We start from the raw sequence: 25277 nt of genomic DNA on the forward strand, positions 1-25277 counted from the left end.
CATGTCTCAATGGACACAGTGAGCTGTGACTCGGTTCAGGCACCCCCATAGCAAGCTGCTGACTATGGGTGGCACAGTGGTGTAGTGGTTAGCACTCTCACGTAGCAGTAAAAAGGGGTCGCTGGTTTGAATCCCAACCACGACACTACCTGCCTGGAGTTTGCATGTTCTCCCTGTGCCTGCATGGGTTTCCTCTGGGTACTCCAGTTTCCTCCCACACTCCAAAGACATGCAGGTAGGTTAATTGGCTTCTGTCCAAAATTGGCCCTAGTATATGAATGGGGACCTTAGATTGTGAGCTCCTTGAGGGTAGGGACCAATGTGAGTGTACAATGTACAGGGATAGGGGTAGACACTCACTCAGGTTGAACTGGATGGACTGGTATTTTTATTCAACCTTACTAACTATGAAACAATAGTAGGGAGGGTCCAGGAGCCAGAAAGAGGGACCTGAGAAGAGGTTGTAAACCCTCCCCCACAACTTTGTCCCATGTAAAAAAAGCATAAAAAAAACCCTAATGAACACTGCTTGTAGATATCTCCTTACTTAGTATTGTAATCCTTTTTGTTCTTTAGAATGATGTCACTGAGCATGCCCAGATCTCCCCTGATTTACAGGACACACTCTATGTGCTTATCTATCTGTTATCAGGACTTCCTACAGCACACTACTGGTATCCCAGGAGGCTGCAGAATCATTCAGAGCTTCCTCCTACACCCCATGTGACATCACATGCAGCAAGGCATGGGACAGCATTACTGCAGTCTTATCAGCTGAAGCTAATAGAAATCACACAGGCAAACATTAGATAATCAGCACAAGTAAATATTATGAAATAAAACAAGTCAGCTATGAGCAGGGAAGCAGGGTTGCCATAGAAACATTGGATTGAGAAGGAGGCTTGGTTAACAGTACAGAAAGTGCTCAATGTAAGGGCGGAAATGCACTCCACTGTGGACTCAGAAAACAATGCTTAAGATGGCGCTGCCCAACCCCTGGAAACAAGTTTTTTTTAAAGTTTCTTTAACCACTTAACCGACCCATAGCCGAATGACGGCTACAGGGCGGTTGTTTAACTCTGGGAGGCCGTCATATGATGTCCTCCCAGAATTCCGCTCTCGCGCGCCCCCTGGGGCGCACACGCAAGAGCATCTGTGATCGCCGGGGTCCATAGGACCCGACGGATCACGGCTCATCGCGGCCGTTTACCACGTGATCGCTCCGTCAAATGACGGAGTGATCACTTGTAAACAAACCGGCGTCATGTCATGTTATGACGCCGGTTCCTCCCTCCCCCTCTCTGTACCGATCGGTACAGCGGAGGGGGAAGAGATCAGTGTCGGCAGCGCTGTGGGCTGCATCTGCAGTGCCCACATCGCTGCTCACCGAAATTTAACCCCTCAATTCCCTGTCATTACTCTGCAGTACCCGCCAATACTCTGCAATACCCGCCAATACTCTGCAACACCCGCCAATACTCTGCAGTAAAATTCCAGCCAATACCCTGCCATAAATTGCCATACTCGGAGATACCCTGCAATACCCAGCCATAGTCTGTGATACCCTGCAATACCCAGCCATAGACCTCCCTCCGCCCAACGGTGCTTCTACCGACTTGCCAATACGATCAAAGCCAGAATCCTTTTTTTTTTTTTTTTTTTTTTTATTTCAGGCTTTCCAGCCTAGAGGTGAGATGGTGGGGTCTTATTGACCCCATATCTCACTGTAAAGAGGACCTGTCATGCCATATTCCTATTACAAGGGATGTTTACATTCCTTGTAATAGGAATAAAAGTGATCAAAAAATGTATTTTTGGGGAAAAAAATGTCAAACTAAAAAAAAGTAAAATGAACAATAAAAAAAAAAAATTTTTAAAGCGCCCCTGTCCCCATGTGCTTGCATGCAGAGGCAAACGCATACGTAAGTCCCGCCCACATATGAAAACGGTGTTCAAACCACACATGTGAGGTATCGCTGCGAACGTTAGAGCAAGAGCAATAATTCTAGCCCTAGACCTCCTCTGTAACTCCAAAAATATAACCAGTAAAAAAAATTTAAAGCGTCACCTATGGGGATATTTAAGTAGCGACGTTTGGCACCATTCCACGAGCGTGTGCAATTTTGAAAAGTGACATGTTGGGTATCTATTTACTCAGCATAACTTCGTCTTTCACATTATGCAAAAATTGGGCTAACTTTACTGTGTTTTTTTTTTTCCCCAAAAAAAACATTCGAAAAATTGCTGCGCAAATACTGTGCGAGATAAAAAGTTGCAACGACCACCATTGTATTCTCCAGGGTGTTTGCTAAAAAAAACATATATAATGTTTTGGGATTCTATGTAATTTTCTAGCAAATGATAATTTTTACATGTAGGAGAGAAATGTCAGAATTATCCTGGGTGCTCCAGAACGCCTGATGGCGCTCCCTGCATGTTAGGCCTCTGTATGTGGCCACACTGTGTAAAAGTCTCACACATGTGGTATCGCCGTACTCGGGAGTAATATCAGAATGTGTTTTGGGGTGTAATTTGTGGTATGCATATGCTGTGTGTGAGAAATAAACTGATAATATGACAATTTTGTGAAAAAAAAAGTAAAAAAAAATCTTGATTTTGCAAAGAATTGTGGGAAAAAATTACAACTTCAAAAAACTCATCATGCCTCTTACTAAATACCTTGGAATGTCTTCTTTCCAAAAAGGGGTCATTTGGGGGGTATTTGCACTTTTCTGGCATGTTAGGGTCTCAAGAATTGAAATAGGCCGTCAGTCCTTCAGGTGTGATCAATTTTCAGATATTGGCACCATAGCTTGTGGACTCTATAACTTTCACAAAGACCAAATAATATCCACCAATTTGTACTTATTTTTACCAAAGATATGTAGTAGTATACATTTTGGCCAAAATTTATGAAGAAAAAATTACTAATCTGCTAAATTTTATAACAGAAACAAAGAAAAATTCATTTTTTTTACAGAATTTTCTGTATTTTTTCTTTTATAGCACAAAAAAAATAACGAGCAGTGATTAAATACCACCAAAAGAAAGCTCTATTTGTGTGAAAAAAAGGACAAAAATGTCATATAGGTCCAGTGTTGCATGACTGAGTAATTGTCATTCAAAATGTGAGAGCACGGAAAGCTGAAAATTGGTCTGGTTATTAAGGGTGTTTAAGTGCCCAGTGGTCAAGTGGTTAAACAGTAAGTACCGTATTTATGGGCATATAACACGCACCCCAAGTTTAGGAGGGAAGTTTAACCTCCTCCCGCCCGCCCTATAGCCGAATGACGGCCTTGGAGCGGGCGGGTTCCTTCGCCTGGACGGCCTGGTGTTTACTTCCGCAATGCGCGCCGCCGGGGGCGCGCATCGCGGAAGTATTGTATTCGCCGTGTCTCCCGGAGACAGGCAAATACAGATCGCCGTGAACGGCCAATCAAAGCGGCCGTTCACAGCGCGATCGCAGCTGCCAATGGGAGATGATCTCATATGTAAACATATGAGATCATCTCCCATTGCCGTGTCTCTCCCTCCTCACACAGAGACAGCGTGTGAGGAGGGAGAGCGATCTGTGTGTCAGCCCCAGTGCCATCTGTCAGCCCAGTGCCAGTGCCATCTGTCAGCCCAGTGCCATCTGTCAGCCCAGTGCCACCTGCCAGCGCCAGTGCCTGCCGTCAGCCCCAGTGCCGTGAGCCCCAGTGCCACCTGCCAGCGCCGCCCGTCAGCCCCAGTGCCGTCCGTCAGCCCCAGTGCCAGCACCAGGCACCAGTGCCACCTGCCAGTGCCATCCGTCAGCCCCAGTAGCGCCAGTGCCATCCGTCAGTGCCACCTGCCAGTGCCACCTGCCACCACCAGTGCCGCCAGTGCCACCTGCCAGTGCCATCCGTCAGCCCCAGTGCCGCCAGTGCCATCTGCCAGCCCCATTTGCCAGAGCAATTAGCCAGAGCAAATAGCCAGCACCATCTGCCAGTGCCAGCCCCATCTGCCAGCCCCATCTGCCAGCGACATCTGCCAGCCCCATCTGCCAGCCCCATCTGTCAGCCCCATCTGCCTCCAGTGCCATCTGCCTCCAGTGCCATCTGTCAGTGCCACGTGTCGTCAGTGCCACGTGGGGTCACTTTGTGGGCATTTCCATTGTCCTGGTGCTCCAGGGCCTTCAAAAATGTAATTAGGTGGTTGAGAAATAAGATGTGTAATTTATGCTCCTAGAATGCCTGATGGTGCTATTTCAATATTGGGCCTCTGTATGTGGCCAGGCTGTGTAAAAGTCTCACACATTTGGTATCGTTATACTCAGGAGGAGTAGTAGAACGTATTTTGGGTTGTCATTTTTGCTATGCACATGCTATGTGTTGGAAATATCTTATAAATGGACAACTTTGCGTAAAAAAAATGTGTTTTCATTTTTTTTCCACATTTTCCCAAAACTTCTGGAAAAAAAATGAACCATTCAAACGACTCATTATGCCTCATAGATTATACGTTGGGGTGTTAGCTTTCCAAAATGGGGTCACTTTGTGGGCATTTCCATTGTTCTGGTGCTCCAGGGCCTTCAAAAATGTAATAGGTGGTTGAGAAATGAAATGTGTAATTTATGCTCCTAGAACGCCTGATGGTGCTATTTCAATATTGGGCCTCTGTATGTGGCCAGGCTGTGTAAAAGTCTCACACATTTGGTATCGTAATACTCAAAAGGAGTAGCAGAACGTATTTTGGTGTGTCATTTTTGGTATACACATGCCATGTGAGAGAAATAACCTATTACATTGAAAATTTTGTGAGGAAAAAATAAATAAATAAATAAATCTTCATTTTGCAAAGAATTGTGGGAAAAAGATGACAACATCAAAAACCTCACCATGCATCTTAGTAAATACCTTGGAATGTCTACTTTCAAAAAAGGGGTCATTTGGGGGGTATTTTTACTTTCCTGACTTGTTCGGGTCACAAGAAATGAGATAGGCCACCAGTACATCAGGTGTGATCAATTTTGTGCGATTCGCACCACAGCTTGTAGACTCTCTAACTTTCACAAAGACCAAATAATATCCACTAATTTGGGTTATTTTTACCAAAGATATGTAGCTGTATAAATTGTGGCCAAAATTTATGAAAAAAAAATTATAATTTGCAAAATTTTATCACAGAAACAAAGAAATATGCGTTTTTTTTAAAAAAAATTTCGGTCTTTTTTCATTTATAGAGCAAAAAATAAAAACCCCAGAGGTGATCAAATACCACCAAAAGAAAGCTCTATTTGTGGGAAAAAAAGGACACAAAATTAATTTGGGTACAGTGTTGCATGATTGAGTAATTGTCATTCAAAGTGTGAGAGCACCGAAAGCTGAAAATTGGTCTGGTCAGGAAGGGTGTTTAACCACTTTCAGACCGGACCATTTTGCTGGTAAATGACCAGAGGTCTTTTTACACTTTGGCACTGCGCTGCTTTAACTGGTAATTGCGCGGTCATGCAATGTTGTACCCAAACAAAATTTGCGTCCTTTTCTTCCCACAAATAGAGCTTTCTTTTGATGGTATTTGATTGCCTCTGCGATTTTTATTTTTTGCGATATAAACGTAAAAAGACCGCAAATTTTGAAAAAAAATGATATTTTCTACTTTTTGTTATTAGAAAAATCCAATAAACTCAATTTTAGTCATACATTTAGGCCAAAATGTATTCAGCCACATGTCTTTGGTAAAAAAAAAAGTCAATAATTGTATATTTATTGGTTTGCGCAAAAGTTGTCACATCTACAAACTAAGGTACGTTTTCTGGAATTTACGCAGCTTTTAGTTTACGACTGCCTATCTCATTTCTTGAGGTGCTAAAATGGCAGGGCAGTACAAAACCCCCCCAAATGACCCCATTTTGGAAAGTAGACCCCCTAAGGAAATTGATAAGAGGCATGTTGAGCCCATTGAATATTTTATTTTTTTGCCTCAAGCGATTGAATAATGACAAAAAAAAAATATTTTTTTTTTTTTTTACACAAAGTTGTCACTAAATGATCTATTGCTCACACATGCTATGGGCGTATGTGAAATGACACCCCAAAATAAATTCTGCTGCTTCTCCTGAGTATGGGGATACCACATATGTGGGACTTTTTGGGAGCCTAGCCGCGTACGGGGCCCCGAAAACCAAGCACCGCCTTCAGGCTTTCTAAGGGCGTAAATTTTTGAGTTCCCTTCTCACTACCTATTACAGTTTTGAAGGCCATAAAATGCCAAGATGGCACAAAACCCCCACAAATGACCCCATTTTAGAAAGTAGACACCCCAAGCTATTTGCTGAGAGGCATGTTGAGTTCATGGAATATTTTATATTTTGCCACAAGTTGCGGGAAAATTACAAACTTTTTTTTTTTTTTTTTTTTTTAACAAAGTTGTCACTAAATGATATATTGCTCATGCATGCCATGGGCATATGTGAAATGACACCCCAAAATAAATTCTGCTGCTTCTCCTGAGTACGGGGATACCACATATGTGGGACTTTTTGGGAGCCTAGCCGCGTACGGGGGCCCCGAAAACCAAGCACCGCCTTCAGGCTTTCTAAGGGCGTTACAGTTTTGAAGGCCATAAAATGCCAAGATGGCACAAACCCCCCCCCCCCCAAATGACCCCATTTTGGAAAGTAGACACCCCTAAATTTAGGGGTACACTAGTGAGACTAGGTAATAAATGGCGGGTGCCCTGAAACTATAAAAAAATAACTAACCAACCAGCGTCACCTGTAACAGTTATATGGTGATCACTGGTGAAAGGGTTAACTAGGGGGCAATTAGGGGGCTTTATGCGGTAGTATATGGGGGTCCCTGGCGCTATAAAAAGCTGGAGCGAACCTAAATACCTACCTGCCTAACTAGCGTCACCTGTGACACTAATACAGTGATCAGAAAAACGATCGCTTATTAGGCTGGGTTCACACTGGAGCGATGCGGGAACGCCACGAATGCGCGGCGGGTTCCCGCATCGCATGCCTCCCGGCGGCAGTTCACACTGCCCTATGCGAACTGCTGGGAGTGTCAGTGAAATGTTACTGACACCCCCAGATCAGTTCGCATATCGCAGTGCGATCTGAAAACTCGGATCGCATGGTGTGAACACCCATGCGATCCGATTCTGCTGCGGGCCAAAAAAAGGGTCCCGTGCGAATTTGCGGCGGGTGCGGCGAATGGCTGAACTCGAATCGCACAGAGATCGGATGTGATTTGCACTGCAGTGCGGTGCGAATCACATCCGTTCTCATAAACCGCTGCAATGTGAACCCAGCCTTAGTGACACTGGCGACGGGGGGTGATCACGGGGTTAAACCTTTATTGGGGGGGGTTAGGGGGGTACCTTAGAACTAAAGGGGGCTAACCCTAACTGCCCTAACAGTTATTAGTCACAAATGACACCCGCCGGGTGATCAGGGGGTTAAACCTTTATTAGGTAATAAATGGCGGGTGCCCTGAAACTATAAAAAAATAACTAACCAACCAGCGTCACCTGTAACAGTTATATGGTGATCACTGGTGAAAGGGTTAACTAGGGGGCAATCAGGGGGCTTTATGCGGTAGTATATGGGGGTCCCTGGCGCTATAAAAAGCTGCGGCGAACCTAAATACCTACCTGCCTAACTAGCGTCACCTGTGACACTAATACGGCGATCAGAAAAATGATCGCTTATTAGGCTGGGTTCACACTGGAGCGATGCGGAAACGCCGCGAATCCGCGGCGGCTTCCCGCATCGCATGCCTCCCGGCGGCAGTTCACACTGCCCTATGCGAACTGCTGGGAGTGTTAGTGAAATGTTACTGACACCCCCAGATCAGTTCGCATATCGCAGTGCGATCTGCAAACTCGGATCGCATGGTGTGAACACCCATGCGATCCGATTCTGCTGCGGGCCAAAAAAGGGTCCCGTGCGAATTTGCGGCGGGTGCGGCGAATGGCTGAACTCGAATCGCACAGAGATCGGATGTGATTTGCACTGCAGTGCGGTGCGAATCACATTCGTTCTCATAAACCGCTGCAATGTGAACCCAGCCTTAGTGACACTGGCGACGGGGGGTGATCACGGGGTTAAACCTTTATTGGGGGGGTTAGGGGGGTACATTAGAACTAAAGGGGGCTAACCCTAACTGCCCTAACAGTTATTACAGTCACAAATGACACCAATGCAAAAAAAAAAAATGACATTGGTGTCACTGTGACTGGGGGGCAGGGGTAATTGGGGGGGTGATCGGGGGGTAAAGGGGGGGTGTGAGTGTGCCTGGCATGTTCTACTGTGTGTGTAGAGTGTTGGTGCAACTCACCGATCCGCTCTCCTCCGTGTCGGAACGAAAAATACCGACACGGAGGAGAGAATACATCACTTCCTCTCCTGTGTTTACATTACAGGAGAGGAAGTGATGTCACCGGGGATTTCTATTCGTCGGGAACGATCGCGAGGGGGTGGCCATGAATGAATGGCCGCCCCCTCGTCCCGGATCGCTCCCGGACGAAAACCGACCGCCGCAGGCACCGGGCGGGGGCCCGATCGGGCCCCCGACCCGCGGGAGGCAAGGGACGTACATGTATGTCCTTATGCCTGCCCGTGCCATTCTACCGACGTACATCGGCGTGCGGCGGTCGGCAACTGGTTAAGTGCCCAGTAAGCAAGTGGTTAAGGAAAAAAACACTTACATTTAAATGCCCATTAATGCAGCCTTGTCAGTGTGATTTGCAGCCTTGCATTGCAGCCTTGTCAGTCATTTGCAGCCTTGTCAGTCATTTGCAGCCTTCCATTTAGCCTTGTCAATCATTTTCAGCCTTCCATTTAGCCTTGCCAGTCATTTGCAGCCTTCCATTTAGCCTTGCCAGTCATTTGCAGCCTTGTCACAGTGTCTTTGCCGACTTGCCGTTTAAAAATGGCGCAGCCAAGATACAGAGCGAATGTCCTGTGTATCTCGGCTATTTTCGGCCATTCTCGGCGGCTTTCGGCTTCGGAATGTGGCCGAGACCGCCTGAGTGGGCCCAAAAATACCTGAGTGCGGCCGAAAACTGCAGAGAAACGGCGGGGGATTGGCGTATAACAAGCACCCACAATTTTCCCCTGATTTTAAGGGGGGAAAAAGTGTGTGTTATACGCCAATAAATACGGTAATATGCAATTTGGGCTTGATCACAGTGGCTATAGTTTTGGCTATAGTTTGAAATTACTCATTATAATGGAATAAATGAAAATGAGCATCAGAGTGGGAGAGTTTACTTCCTCCTTAACCTCTTCCCGCCCGCCGTAGAGCGGGTGCTTTCATCCGGGAGGCCGTCCCTGGACATCCTGTTGTTTACTTCCGCAATGCGCGCCGCCGCGGGCACGCATCGGGGAAGTTCTGTGTTTGCCGTGTCCCCCGGAGACAGGCAAACACAGATCGCTGTAAACGGCCAATCACAGTGCCCGTTTACAGCGCGATCGGTGTGTCCAATGTGAGATGATCTCATATGTAAACATATGAGATCATCTCTCAGCGCCGCTCTCCCTCCTCACACAGACAGCGTGTGAGAGGGGAGAGATGAACGGCTGCAGCAGCCATAAGTGTAAAAAAAAAAAAAAAGTGCCATCCTGCCCCAGTGCCATCCTGCCCCAGTGCCATCCTGCCCCAGTGCCATCCTGCCCCAGTACCACCTGCCCCCAGTGCCACCTGTTAGTGCTATCTGTTCCCAGTGCCACCTGTCAGTGCCATTTGTCCCCAGTGCCATCTGTCATCAGTGCCACGTATAAGTGCCATCTGTCAACAGTGCCACCTGTCAGTGTCACGTGCCATCTGTTGTCAGAGTCACGTGTCATCAATGCCACTTATCAGTGCCATCTGTCATCAGTGTTACGCGTCATCGGTGCCACGTATTAGTGCCACGTGTCATCAGTGCCACGTATAAGTGCCATCTGTCATCAGTGCCATGTATAAGGGTCATCATTGCCACGTATCAGTGTCAAGTGTCAACAAGTTAGATGTGTAATTTATGCTCCTAGAACACGTGATGGCGCTCCCTGCATGTTGGGCCGCTCTATGTGGCCAGGCTGTGGAAAAGTCCCACACATGTGGTATTGTAATACTCAGGAGGAGTAGCAGAATTTTTTTGGGGGTCTCATTTGTGGTATACACATGCCATGTGAGAAAAATAACCTATTACAATGACAATTTTGTGGGAAAAAAAAAAAAATCTAAATCTTAATTTTGCAAAGAATTGTGTGAAAAAAATGACATCATCAAAAAGCTCACCATGCCTCTTACTAAATACCTTGGAATGTCTACTTTCCAAAAAGGGGTCATTTGGGGGGTATTTATACTTTCCTGACTTGTTCGGGTCACAAGAAGTGAGATAGGCCACTAGTACATCAGATGTGATCAATTTTGTGCGATTCGCACCACAGCGTGTAGACTCTCTAACTTTGACAAAGACCAAATAATATCCACTAATTTGGTTTATTTTTACCAAAGATATGTAGCCGTATAAATTGTGGCCAAAATTTATGAAGAAAAATTAATTTGCATAATTCTGTTACAGAAACAAAGAAATATGCGTTTTTTTAAAAATTTCCGGTCTTTTTTCATATATAGCACAAAAAATAAAAACCCCAGAGGTGATCAAATACCACCAAAAGAAAGCTTTATTTGTGGGGGGAAAAAAAGGACAAAAAAATTAATTTGGGTACAGTGTTGCATGACTGAGTAATTGTCATTCAAAGTGTGAGAGCACTGAAAGCTGAAAATTGGTCTGGGCAGGAAGGGTGTTTAAGTGCCCAGTAAGCAAGTGGTTAAGGACCAAGTCTCTTTTTAGATGCGTTTACAAATTAAAAACAGTTTGTTTTTGTTTTTTTACTAGAAAATTATTTAGAGCCCCCAAACGTTATACATTTTTTTCCTAACGCCCTAGAGAATAAAATGACGGTCATATTTGCGCAGTCTTAAAAGCGCACTTTTTTTGGAAAAAATACACTTTTTTTTATTTTAAAAAAATAAGACAACAGTAACGTGTTTTTTTTATTTAGAATTTTTTATATATGGGCTAAATATGGGTTGAAGTATTTGCATCATATATACCAGAACGGCACGATGTCCACCTTTGCTCAATTACGGCAACAGTGTGGGCTACCCAGGATTTGGCATTTCTGATATGCCTCAGCCAAGTCATGCCACTGTAGCGCAGTTTGGTGGTGGGGAGGTTAGGGTTCAAAGTACAGCTATGTAGAACGTTCTGTTGGACCCTGATCCAGCCAAACATAATTCCAGATACTATAGGTCAGGTGACTGAATGTATATCTGATAAATTTGGCCCACCTAATATATGTTCCCCCTTTGAGATGCTTCCTGGGAATTTTTGATCAAGAGGAGGTGGGCGTATATATACTAAACTATTTCTAAGTATTCTATGTTTTGATGTCCTGAAACTAATAGTTGGAGATGGATCCATGGAGAACTGACGTTGGGGATGTGGGTGAAGGTTGTGAATGCAGATGTTCTGCTTTACCTGATCACCTATAAGGTCAGGGGAGCTCCCAAGAAGTTTAGGTGGGATAACTCAAAGCATACAGTGGAGGAGGATGTGCCACAGAGCAGGATTGCTAGGCCTCACTGCAGGGTGAGGGTATAGGTACAACACACTGATAAAATGCAGGGGATTTAGGGTGCCCTACTCTAGATCCATTTGCCCATGGTTCTAGGTCAGGGGTCAGCGATCTTTTTCCACTTAAGGGTTTTAATGTATGTGAATGCATGGAGGGCCACATTCACTTTCTAATAAATGAAGTTGGGGGGTGGCCTTGGACAGAAGAGGGGGTACAGAGGTGGCTGTAGGCATGGGGGTATACAGAGGTGGCTATAGGCATGGGGGTATACAGAGGTGGCTATAGACATGGAGGGATACAGAGGTGGCTATAGGCATGGAGGACTATAGAGGTGGCTGTGGACAGGGAGGGCTACAGAGGTGGCTGTGGACAGGGGGTTGGGTACAGAGGTGGCTGTGGACAGGGGGTTGGGTACAGAGGTGGCTGTGGACAGGGGTTGGGTACAGAGGTGGCTGTGGACAGGGGGTTGTGTACAGAGGTGGCTGTGGACAGGGGGTTGTGTACAGAGGTGGCTGTGGACAGGGGGTTGGGTACAGAGGTGGCTGTGGACAGGGGGTTGGGTACAGAGGTGGCTGTGGACAGGGGGTTGGGTACAGAGGTGGCTGTGGACAGGGGGTTGGGTACAGAGGTGGCTGTGGACAGGGGGTTGGATACAGAGGTGGCTGTGGACAGGGGGTTGGGTACAGTGGTGACTGTGGGTGTACAGTGGTGCATGTGGACGAGGGGGTACAGTGGTGGATGTGGACGGAGGGTACAGTGGTGGCTGTGGACTCTGGGGTTACAGTGGTGGCTGTGGACTCTGGGGTTACAGTGGTGGCTGTGGACTCTGGGGTTACAGTGGTGGCTGTGGACTCTGGGGGTACAGTGGTGGCTGTGGACTCTGGGGGTACAGTGGTGGCTGTGGACTCTGGGGGTACAGTGGTGGCTGTGGACTCTGGGGGGGTACAGTGGTGGCTGTGGACTCTGGGGGGGGGGGGTACAGTGGTGGCTGTGGACTCTGGGGGGGGTACAGTGGTGGCTGTGGACTCTGGGGGGGTACAGTGGTGGCTGTGGACTCTGGGGGGGGTACAGTGGTGGCTGTGGACTCTGGGGGGGGTACAGTGGTGGCTGTGGACTCTGGGGGGGGGGTACAGTGGTGGCTGTGGACTCTGGGGGGGGGTACAGTGGTAGCTGTGGACTCTGGGGGGGTACAGTGTTGGCTGTGGACTCTGGGGGGTATAGTGGTGGCTGTGGACTCTGGGGGGCGTACAGTGTTGGCTGTGGACTCTGGGGGGTATAGTGGTGGCTGTGGACTCTGGGGGGCATAGTGGTGGCTGTGGACTCTGGGGGGCATAGTGGTGGCTGTGGACTCTGGGGGTACAGTGGTGGCTGTGGACTCTGGAGGTACAGTGGTGGCTGTGGACTCTGGGGGTACAGTGGTGGCTGTGGACTCTGGGGGGGGTACAGTGGTGGCTGTGGACTCTGGGGGGGTACAGTGGTGGCTGTGGACTCTGGGGGGGTACAGTGGTGGCTGTGGACTCTGGGGGGGTACAGTGGTGGCTGTGGACTCGGAGGGGGGGTACATTGTTGGCTGTGGACTCGGAGGGGGGGTACATTATTGGCTGTGGACTCTGGGGGGTACATTGTTGGCTGTGGACTCTGGGGGGTACAGTGGTGGCTGTGGACTCTGGGAGTACAGTGGTGGTTGTGGACTCTGGGGGTACAGTGGTGGCTGTGGACTCTGGGGGATATAGTGGTGCTGTGGACTATGGTGGGCGTACAGTGTTGGCTGGGGACTCGGAGGGGGGGTACATTGTTGGCTGTGGACTCTGGGGGGTACATTGTTGGCTGTGGACTCTGGGGGGTACAGTGGTGGCTGTGGACTCTGGGAGTACAGTGGTGGTTGTGGACTCTGGGGGTACAGTGGTGGCTGTGGACTCTGGGGGTACAGTGGTGGCTGTGGACTCTGGGGGGTACAGTGTTGGCTGTGGACTCTGGGGGGTATAGTGGTGGCTGTGGACTCTGGGGGGCGTACAGTGTTGGCTGTGGACTTGGAGGGGGGGTACATTGTTGGCTGTGGACTCTGGGGGGTACAGTGGTGGCTGTGGACCGGGGGTGTACAGTGGTGGCTGTGGACTCTGGGGGGGGGGGGTGTACAGTGGTGGCTGTGGACTCTGGGGGGGGGTGTACAGTGGTGGCTGTGGACTCTGGGGGGGGTACAGTGGTGGCTGTGGACTCTGGGGGGGGTACAGTGGTGGCTGTGGACTCTGGGGGTACAGTGGTGGCTGTGGACTCTGGGGGTACAGTGGTGGCTGTGGACTCTGGGGGATATAGTGGTGGCTGTGGACTATGGGGGGCGTACAGTGTTGGCTGTGGACTCGGAGGGGGGGTACATTGTTGGCTGTGGACTCTGGGGGGTACATTGTTGGCTGTGGACTCTGGGGGGTACAGTGGTGGCTGTGGACTCTGGGAGTACAGTGGTGGCTGTGGACTCTGGGGGTACAGTGGTGGCTGTGGACTCTGGGGGTACAGTGGTGGCTGTGGACTCTGGGGGTACAGTGGTGGCTGTGGACTCTGGGGGTACAGTGGTGGCTGTGGACTCTGGGGGTACAGTGGTGGCTGTGGACTCTGGGGGTACAGTGGTGGCTGTGGACTCTGGGGGTACAGTGGTGGCTGTGGACTCTGGGGGTACAGTGGTGGCTGTGGACTCTGGGGGTACAGTGGTGGCTGTGGACTCTGGGGGTACAGTGGTGGCTGTGGACTCTGGGGGTACAGTGGTGGCTGTGGACTCTGGGGGTACAGTGGTGGCTGTGGACTCTGGGGGTACAGTGGTGGCTGTGGACTCTGGGGGTACAGTGGTGGCTGTGGACTCTGGGGGTACAGTGGTGGCTGTGGACTCTGGGGGTACAGTGGTGGCTGTGGACTCTGGGGGTACAGTGGTGGCTGTGGACTCTGGGGGTACAGTGGTGGCTGTGGACTCTGGGGTTACAGTGGTGGCTGTGGACTCTGGGGTTACAGTGGTGGCTGTGGACTCTGGGGTTACAGTGGTGGCTGTGGACTCTGGGGTTACAGTGGTGGCTGTGGACTCTGGGGGTACAGTGGTGGCTGTGGACTCTGGGGGGGTACAGTGGTGGCTGTGGACTCTGGGGGGGTACAGTGGTGGCTGTGGACTCTGGGGGGGTACAGTGGTGGCTGTGGACTCTGGGGGGGTACAGTGGTGGCTGTGGACTCTGGGGGGGTACAGTGGTGGCTGTGGACTCTGGGGGGGTACAGTGGTGGCTGTGGACTCTGGGGGGGTACAGTGGTGGCTGTGGACTCTGGGGGGGTACAGTGGTGGCTGTGGACTCTGGGGGGGTACAGTGGTGGCTGTGGACTCTGGGGGGGTACAGTGGTGGCTGTGGACTCTGGGGGGGTACAGTGGTGGCTGTGGACTCTGGGGGGGTACAGTGGTGGCTGTGGACTCTGGGGGGGTACAGTGGTGGCTGTGGACTCTGGGGGGGTACAGTGGTGGCTGTGGACTCTGGGGGGGTACAGTGGTGGCTGTGGACTCTGGGGGGGTACAGTGGTGGCTGTGGACTCTGGGGGGGTATAGTGGTGGCTGTGGACTCTGGGGGGCGTACAGTGTTGGCTGTGGACTTGGAGGGGGGGTACATTGTTGGCTGTGGACTCTGGAGGGTACATTGTTGGCTGTGGACTCTGGGGGGTACAGTGGTGGCTGTGGACCGGGGGGTGTACAGTGGTGGCTGTGGACTCTGGGGGTACAGTGGTGGTTGTGGACTCTGGGGGTACAGTGGTGGTTGTGGACTCTGGGGGTACAGTGGTGGTTGTGGACTCTGGGGGTACAGTGGTGGTTGTGGACTCTGGGGGTACAGTGGTGGCTGTGGACTCTGGGGGTACAGTGGTGGCTGTGGACTCTGGGGGGGGGGTACAGTGGTGGCTGTGGACTCTGGGGGTACAGTGGTGGCTGTGGACTCTGGGGGTACAGTGGTGGCTGTGGACTCTGGGGGTACAGTGGTGGCTGTGGACTCTGGGGGTACAGTGGTGGCTGTGGACTCTGGGGGTACAGTGGTGGCTGTGGACTCTGGGGGTACAGTGGTGGCTGTGGACTCTGGGGGTACAGTGGTGGCTGTGGACTCTGGGGGGGGTTACAGTGGTGGCTGTGGACTCTGGAGGGGGGGTACATTGTTGGCTGTGGACTCTGGGGGGGGGTACAGTGTTGGCGGTGGACTCGGAGGGGGGGGTACATTGTTGGCTGTGGACTGTGGAGGGGGTACATTGTTGGCGGTGGACTCTGGGGGGTACAGTGGTGGCTGTGGACTCTGGAGGGGTACAGTGGTGGCTGTGGACTCTGGGGGGGTACAGAGGTGGCTGTGGACTCTGGGGGGTACAGAGGTGGCTGTGGACTCTGGGGGGGTACAGAGGTGGCTGTGGACTCTGGGGGGGTACAGAGGTGGCTGTGGACTCTGGGGGGGTACAGAGGTGGCTGTGGACTCTGGGGGGGTACAGAGGTGGCTGTGGACTCTGGGGGGGTACAGAGGTGGCTGTGGACTCTGGGGGGGGGTACAGAGGTGACTGTGGACAGTGGGGACTGTGGACCTGGGGGGGCTACAGTGGGGACTGTGGACTGGGGTGGTACAGTGGTGGCTGTGGACTGGGGTGGTACAGTGGTGGCTGTGGACGGGGTGGTACAGAGGTTGCAGATTCAGTCTTCCCAGTCTGGTGCAGGTCTACAATTTTGTTTCTGGTGTCCTTCGACAGCTCTTTGGTCTTTACCGTAGTGGAATTTGGAGTGTGACTGTTTGAGGTTGTCGACAGGTGTCTTTTATACTGAAAGCACGTTCAAACGGGTGCCATTAATACAGGCAATGAGTGGAGGACAGAGGAGCCTCTACAGATCTGAGAGAGCCAGAAATCTTGCTTGTTTGTAGGTGATCAAATACTTATTTTCCACCATAATTTGAAAATAAATTCTTTAAAAAAATCAGACAATGTGATTGTCTGGATTTGTTTCCACATTTTGTCTCTCATAGTTGGGGTATACCTATGATGACAATTACAGGCCTCTCACATCTTTTTAAGTGGGAGAACTTGCAGAATTGGTGGCTGACTAATTACTTTTTTGCCCCACTGTACAGGTTCTCACTTTCCTGGCATTTTGTATATTTTTTTGTTATGCTAAATAAAAATCTTTTGGAAAAAAAAAACTGATCCAGTCTGCGCATAGCTCTTGAATGCACAGGAGCCTTTATGTATCAATACAGATTTTGCACATTTATCTTATAGATCTTTTGTATATGCATTTCGGTTTGATATTAAAATTAGCAATCTGCAGTTTTAAGAAATTAAGTAAATTATGGGAAATTTTCTCTGTTTCTCGATCAGGTTAACTTGCAGTACTGGGTAGTGATGTATCCTAAGCGTGCCTTATCTCAAGTTCGGGAGCTCACAAGTATGTTTGAGAAGATTGCAGGTTCTTTTGGTATGCGTGTAAACCAGCCCAATGCCATTGAACTGAAAGATGACCGTGTAGAGACTTACGCACGAAGTATCAGGTCGCTGATAGAGGGGGAGGTAAGATGTGCATAATATTTTCTGTTAACTATGTGATGGCCCCACTAGAATCATGTACATTTAGTTTGGGCTTGTGTCAACAGGATTTCTTTTCTCATCCATTGAAGGACACAGTCTTTAACCTTCAAGTTATGATGCTGCCTGCAGGAGGATTAGACATATGTAAAATCAGTTTCTTGGAGTACATCACGGGACACAGAGCCACCATATTATTCCTTACTCATAGGGTTATGTGCCACCTACAATTGATTGGACACTGGCAAAAAAAGACAGGAATGTTTTCCCCTATATAACTCTTCCCATGCAGAAAGTAACTTTTATAGCAAGCTATGAACCACCACATAGATGGGAGAAACAGATTTTATAGGCAGGTAAAAAAATCCAGTTTTCTTTATCTTACATTATGGGTCACAGTACCACCATATTATTTTTTACTCATGGTGATGTCCCAAAGCAATGCTCATTAGAGGAGGGATACACAGCCACCACTGATGGTCCAAAAATATCTATACAGTAGCCTGCAAAAATTCAGCAACCAGTGCATCATGCTCAGCGGCTGCTACACGCATCTTTTAAAACCTAGCAAGGTGTGAACTGAAATGGCCATCTTGCAGCTTTGCAGACTTGAATTACTGAAGCCCAATGACAGACAGCCCAGGAGGCACCAATACTCCTGGTAGAACATGCTGTCACTGGAATGTTGGAGCCTTTCTTTCAAACCAAAGGTTTCAGAAATAAGCTGACGAATTCTGTGGGTATTGGTTTACCTAGTAGCGGCCTGACCCTTCCTTGGTCCTTCAGATGGACAAAATAAAATACAAATCCCCCATCTTTCCAAACTCTGGCTTTAACAGCCAAGCCACTAAAGCCAACAACCATAAAGAAAAATGGAAAATCCAGTCCCTGCGTGAGAATCTGACCAAGCTGGAACAGGCCAAGGACCATCCATTGACATGTACACAATAACGGAATACCAATTTCTTCTGGCCCAAGCTAGTGTAACTAAAATCACTAATGGTTGCTCCACTCGAGGAGTCTTGTGTAACAGGAGCAAAAGAAAAACTGCTGGAGGGAAGGCAAAAATACAGAGAACTTTACCAAGGTTACCAGACATTCTGTTGCAGAGAAAAAGAGCTGAGCAAAGGAAACCACCTTGAATAAAGTGACTGTTCTGTGTCAATAGCCTCATACAGAAACAAATTTAGGGGTATCTCAGAGTTCCTTAAAACTCCACATTATTCTGAAGGAAGAATCGCCTTCTCCTAGACCATGTCCAGGACAAGACTCAGACACTACATGATATATTTGCACCAAGCTATATTCTGAAGATTGAGTACCCAGCCAGCTTCTCCAGAATGTGTACCTCAAGAGATGCATTGTATTACAGATAATGAAGTGATTTCTTCCTAAACGGAGTACCCCAAGGTTGGTCATCCTTGACCCTTATGAGGCCTAGAATAAGAAGCCAAAGCTTCAAGAATACCCTGCAAGCCATGGACCGTTTGAATGCCAGGGCCACAACTGAAAATTCTGCTTTTCTACCACAACGATTAACAGGGAAGACTGGGACACGTAGGTATGCATGCTTATTTATGTCCACTGATGCCAGGAAGCCACCTGGCTGAAACAAAGCCCAACTACTGTATGTCCCGATTCCACACACAGTCTCTGCCTTTGGAGAATTCTTAGAGATACTTGAGGTCCAATATGGGCTGAACACTGTTGTTTGGCCCCAAGGACAAATTCAACCTCTTTCATGATCACCCTCCGAGAAGGTGATCGAAGCTTAAACAGCAGTAATCTTTTTTGCAGATACATAGAATAAGTGGGGGTGCCTCCTTTTACCGAGGGAGAATTAGCAACCAACCTTATTGGCTTAGAGGTCCAGTAAATACCTGCTGTCATTATTTGAAAAGAGCGTGGCCGTGCCAAGCTCTGCCCACACGGCTGCACCATTAATTCACAAATCCCAGTGAGTCAGTGAGCTACAAGTACCGACAGCCTTTGCGGCTGTCAGCTTGTAGTTCTCCATGAACTACCAGGGTGCTATTGGGTTCTCTAGTAGTTCATTAGGTCTCCCTGTCAAGGTCTGCACAGACCTCAGATCTACATCCCTGGATGTACCATAGAGCTCTGACACCACACACCAAGGAACATCTGCATATATGCTTTTCAGCCATGTATATTTGCACCCCTGTACGATTATATGCACAGATGATTACGTGCAAGCAAATGCATGCCAGCCTACCCACGTGCCTAATTGCTAATGGCGGGCCAGAGCATTCTTGTAATAAACACACTTTTCTGAGGAACTGGGTCTCCAAATGTGTTCTATATGCACAATAAAGTACTTCTGTCTTGGGTAACCTGAGAATCCAGCATCAAAACATACAGCAGAAATAGTTAAGTGAAAAACACAACTCTACACCACACAGGTGACTTCCATCTCTGTACTGCCTCTTGTGGGAAAGTCTCACATTGGATTGCAAAGCCTAAAATGTACTAATTCAAGTCCACAAAGGAGGAGGATTTTTTTGGCCTCTGTGATAAAACAAAGATGCTTATCTATATGCAGGGACGTTGCTAGTTGGCAAAAAGACCAGGGGCTTCAGCCCGAAGTCAGAGCCTGGCACTGGGAGGATGGGGTCGGTGGGGTTGTATGGAGGGGGTGTTACCTACCTGACACCCACTGACCTACCTGTCTGACATACACTGACCTATCTGACCCATTGACCTACCTATCTGACCCACACTGACATGCACTGACCTACCTGCCCTTGCCCCCTTTAAGCCTAAGTTTATTTAAAATTAGCCATAGGGCAGTCAAATGAAGCCACTGTGCCCCCGTCAATTGCAGCCACTGTGCCCCCGTCAATTGCAGCCACTGTGCCCCCGTCAATTGCAGCCACTGTGCCCCCATCAATTGCAGCCACGGTGCCCCATAAATTGCCCCATCAATTGCAGCCACTGTGCCCCATCAATTGCAGCCACTGTGCCCCATCAAATGAGAGAGGCAGACGCACTTTTTTTTTTTTCTTTAATCTTCTGTGACTTCTGTCCCACTCCCAGCCACCATGGCTGTTATTCTATTCTCCATGTAATTCATCTTTAAAGTAGTTGTAAATGTCAGTTCGTTACTTGTACCTATAAGTAAGCCTATAATAAGGCTTACCTATAGATACTGTATATATTTCCTAAAATTGCATAGTTTAGGAAATATTTACTATATATGCAGCCGATAACGTATTTGGTGCATGTGCTCTGAAGGAACGAAAGTTCCTTCAGAATCCTGTGGCGTAAGTGGTAACTCCCTCACACATGCACGGGAGTGACGTCATCGCATCTCCGGCCAGTCACACAGCCGGAGTCCGCGGACCTGTAAGGAAGACGGGTGAAGATGAAAGTGGCCTCCAGCGATGGCATTATTGCTGGAAGGCTTTGTTTTCAGGTAAGTTTAACATAATGTGATAGTATGCAATGCACATTATGCCTTTACCTTGCAGATCAGAAAGAAAAAGGCAGCAAGACAACCACTTTAAGGCTAGGTTCACACCTGTGCAAATTTCATGTCTGTTTTCCCTTTGAATTTCCATGCAGCATATCAGCTGGGATTTCACATACAGTTCAGATGCAAATTTTCTGAGCGGGTGGCCACTGGCATCTTTAACAATAACTGGTTGTTAATGAGCAGGTCGGGAAGCTGGCCACCTTGTCCTTAACAACCAATGGCTCATTGTCAGCGGGTTCCCCTCTGACAGCTGAATATAAACCAAAGAATTGTTGGCAATGAGATTTTAGAGAAAAACAGCGTGGGGGTCCCCACCACAATCAATACCAGACCCTTTTATGGAGACAGGGTCTCTACCCTACAACCCTGGCCACTGATTGTTGGGTTTTGTGTACCCCTTCCCCCAGTGAATGAGTATGGGGTACATTTTACCCCTACTCCATTCATCAAAAAATCATCAAAAATAAAAACAGACAGTTTGACAATACCTTTTTTACAGGAAACAATGTCCCTCGGTTTAGATCCAGCATCAATCATGATGAACGACGATACAACCTAAAAATAAAAACAGCTCTGTTCCATTCACTGGCTTCCGTCAACTGACAGTTCTTAAATAAGGGAAGGAGCCACCCGGTAACATCACCAGATGGCCCGCCCCCTTGTGACGTCACCGGCCAATGCATCATGCAACATTACAAGGAGCAGGGCCATCCCTCCCCCTTTTTTTGTGGGGGGGGTCGCTGGTGCATACTTCACGGTACATTTGTTTTTGTTTTTTCTTTAATAAAGGAATTGTCAAAACTGTTTTTATTTTTGGTGAATGAGTAGGGGTACAATACCCCATACTCATTCACATGGAGGGGGGGAGTGGGATCTGGGGTCCCCCTTGTTAAAGCCAACCAACCACAGACCCCCACAACCACTGGCCAGTGTTGTGGGCAAAAAAGCCACCCTTGTCGCCATCAACATGATCCTTACGACCAAATCACCCCCTTATGTTTAAGGCTTGTGACCTGGCATGGATGTCGTCTTCCCCCCCCCCATGTATACCCCCATGCCTTTTTCTTTTTTTTTATGTAAACTTATGAGCACAACTGTACCTTTCTATCTATTTAGTAAGGCTAGCGGCAAAAGGATTAAAAATGGTTAATGTTGATTGAGAGGATTTTGTTCTGCTTTAAAGATTTATTACTAAATAGTTTAAGGGCCACTTCACACCAGATGCAGTTCCGTGTGTTTTTTTTTTCTGCACTAGAAAGGCATGTGCAGTATTTTCCATGTATTCCAATGTCTCTAGTTCACACCATGCAGTCAGTTTCCGGTCAGTTTCCGGTGCAGAAACTGACTGAATGGTGTGAACTAGAGTCATTGGAATACATGGAAAATACTGTGCATGCATTTTGTGCAGAAAAAAAGCGCACAGAACTGAACGGAAGTGCGTCTGGTGTGAACTAGCACTTACATAAAATTACAAGTCTTCAGCTTACTGGAGGTTCATCACCCCCAATTAAGATATGTATGAAGGGCTTATTAAGAAGTATTTTGAGGCTGTGCAGACCCTTCTAGTATTGTTTGTTCAACTTGACCCGCCAAACTGGTTGTGTTCAAGTGTTGGGTTATTTCATCTTTTCTGTGGCTTTTAAAAGTTATCCCTTGCTGCTGCATAAAACTATTTTAAATATGAATTTTGTGGCATGCACTGTGTTCAGGGACACACAACTGCACAGCTGTCAAATTGGGAGCAGCGGCTGTGTCCTTTATAGACATGAATGTGGATGCATGGAACACCTGTGCACCCATGTGGACAAACATGGCTCTTCGTACATATTTGCGCTTAAGTTTGCACATGTGAACAAGGTCTGATTTGTTCTAGCTTTATTAGGCATGTACTGTACATTCCAGCCAGTAGACATGCAGATTTTCACAGCTGGCAGTGCATAGACCAGAGTGTGTTTCAGTACCTGTGTTGCTGGTGGGGGACCTTGTGCCCACCAGGTTCAACAACAAACTACACAGGTTTGTCTCCTGGTACAGGGATCCTCTAGAGCAGTGGTCTCCAAACTGGCCTCGGGGCCATATGTGTCCCTTTGCTCACATTTATCTGACCTTTGGTGTACTTTTCCTCCCACTGATACAAGACACTATTCCCACTGACACCAACAATGGGGCATAATTGCTGGTGGTGACACCAACAATGGGGCACTATTCCTTTCACTGATTTCAATTATGGCACACTATTCCTCTCATTGATACCAATGATGGGGCACTATTCCTCTCATTGATACCAATGATGGGGCACTATTCCTCTCATTGATACCAATGATGGGGCACTATTCCTCCCATTGATGCCAATGATGGGGCACTATTCCTCCCATTGATGCCAATGATGGGGCACTATTCCTCCCACTGATGCTAATGATGGGGGTACTATTCCTCCCACTAATACCAATGATGGGGTCACTATTCCTCCCACTAATACCAATGATGGGGACACTATTCCTCCCACTAATACCAATGATGGGTCACTATTCCTCCCACTAATACCAATGATGGGTCACTATTCCTCTCACTAATACCAAGCATGGAGGTGCTATTCCTCCCACTGACACTGAGGTTCTTTTCCACTGCCTAATACTATAATACTGTTTACTCCCACTGACGCCAGGACAATTTCTACTCACTTCGGCCCCCCTAAAGTCTGAAGGACAGTAAAACAGCCCTTGGTTTAGAAAGTTTGTAGACCCCTGCTCTAGAGGAAGCAGTGGATGTTCTGTTGGCTTCCTAGTATTAATACACCTTGTTCTCTGCTTTAACTTCCCTGAAACGTATTCATCATCTGGTTTGCATGGTAAAAATTTAGAGAATTCCTGTGATTCTCATTGCCCAGGGCTGGCCCAGGCTGATGCGATATGCCAACCTGGTATAACTATGTTGGAGTTTGCTGGTTTGTCAGTTTCTGATGACTTCATCTTGACCGTAGGGTTATTACACCACCTTCAGGGGAGGACTAGGCAGAACATGTTATACATGTGAAAAAACATAACTTTACAATTCCGCCCAGGGGTCGGTCCCTCTAGTAATAACCCCTTAGCCTGCTTCCTGAACCTCTGTTTTTTTTTTTTATGCCTAGTGAAGGAGAAGAACCTAGGCTCCCTGCGGGATTTTTTTGCTGTATGTTTGCCTTTTGTGCAAGATGCAAGATCCTGTGATTCTCTGGGGCACACATGTGACCGGACTACCAATGTCCTTGTCACAGTGTGCCGTGGCCACCAGCCACTCCCTACTGCTCGGGGAGTGGGTCTGTGATGAGATGGCCCCAGCTCGTCCGGATGGTAAGTATAGCTCTCCCTGCCTCAGCGGGATTGAGCAGCTGGGCATTCCCTGGAAGGTCGATTTGGGGTCCCTCTCTTCTCTCTCTGTCCCTACCCCCCCCCCCCCCCCCCCCCCAGTGGGGGATGCTGCATGATGGGCTGCTGAGCAGTGTGTGTACCTGTAGCCAGGGGGCTCTCGCCATAGATGGGGGGCTTCGCTGGGTGTCTGTGGTCTCCCCACTGGGTGTCTGGAGGTCTGCATGTGCCAATCGCCATAACGCTGTTCTGCCACCATTTTCTCTGTTCTTTCACTGTGTACAGTTGTTTGTGGGCCATTTTTGGTGTGCCTTAAGGGAAAGCATGGTCAGTGGCCATTTTTCTGTAGCTTGGTGGCCATTTTCCCTGTGATAATGTCCTTTATACAGGGTGACCGGTGGCCATTCTGTTGTAGTCCAGCGTGGTTTTTATGCTCAGCGCTGGTCCCTGATGCTCAGAACAGCGTGTTTTCTCTTATATTCACCGACCGACACAGCTCCTCTTATCCATTGGGTTGTTTGCCCTATTACTAGGAGATACTAGGCATTAGTTGTAACACAGCACTCTGAACTCTTAGTTCTGCCCAGGGGCCAGTCCCTTGGGCAACAACCCTCCAGTCTGCCAGACAGACCTCAGTTTTATTTTGCCTAGTGAAGTAGAAGGACCTAGGAACCCTGCGGGCCCATCGGTCCATGCTTTTTTATGCAGAAGCGTGATTTTTGCGCAAGATGAATGATCCTGTGATCTACTATCAACAGCCGGATGGGTGACAGGCTGTTTACCCTTATCTTATCCATCGAGCGTGTGAACACCAGAGCTCGGCGCTGGGTCGGCCACAACGAAACCTCTGCTCCAGAGGTGGTCGTGAGCTTTTATGCTCCGGGGCGCACATATGACCTGGCCACTGATGTCTGCGTCAGTGTGCTGAGGCCAGCAGCCACCCTGTACTGATCAGAGTGGGTCTGTAATGGAATGTCTCCCAGCTCTTCAGGACTGCTAAGTACAGCTCTCCCTGCCTCGGTGGGACTAAGCAGCTGGGCATTGGCTGGGCGGTCGATTCGGAGGTCCCTCACCTCCCTTTCTTCTCTCCCTGTCCCTAACCCCCCCCCCCCCCCCCCCGTGAGGGATGCTGCATGTGGTTTCTGAGTGGTGTGTGTTTGCCTATACAGGTGCTCTCCGGGGGGTTGGGGGGCTGCGCTGCCTATCGGTGTCCTGGGTCCTGTTTTTCATGCTTCTGGAAGGTGTCTGTGAGGTTTTGCTGTGATGTCTTGGACGG

At 48.5% G+C, this 25277-nt stretch overlaps 1 protein-coding gene across 2 annotated transcripts in view; it reads left to right on the plus strand.

Moving 5' to 3' along the window:
* PIWIL2 (piwi like RNA-mediated gene silencing 2) overlaps nucleotides 1–25277 on the plus strand; it is a 666930-nt gene that overhangs the window by 495097 nt on the left and 146556 nt on the right. For both annotated transcript variants that reach the window (XM_077469839.1, XM_077469840.1), the window contains one exon: nucleotides 16958–17146. In XM_077469839.1, coding sequence (XP_077325965.1) covers nucleotides 16958–17146 — 189 coding nt within the window. The remainder of the gene's footprint in view (nucleotides 1–16957; nucleotides 17147–25277) is intronic.

This window comes from Lithobates pipiens, unplaced genomic scaffold, assembly GCF_037356315.1.
Source record: "Lithobates pipiens isolate NorthernLeopardFrog02 unplaced genomic scaffold, aLitPip1_a1.2 Scaffold_8, whole genome shotgun sequence".
Taxonomy (NCBI): Eukaryota; Metazoa; Chordata; class Amphibia; order Anura; family Ranidae; genus Lithobates; species Lithobates pipiens.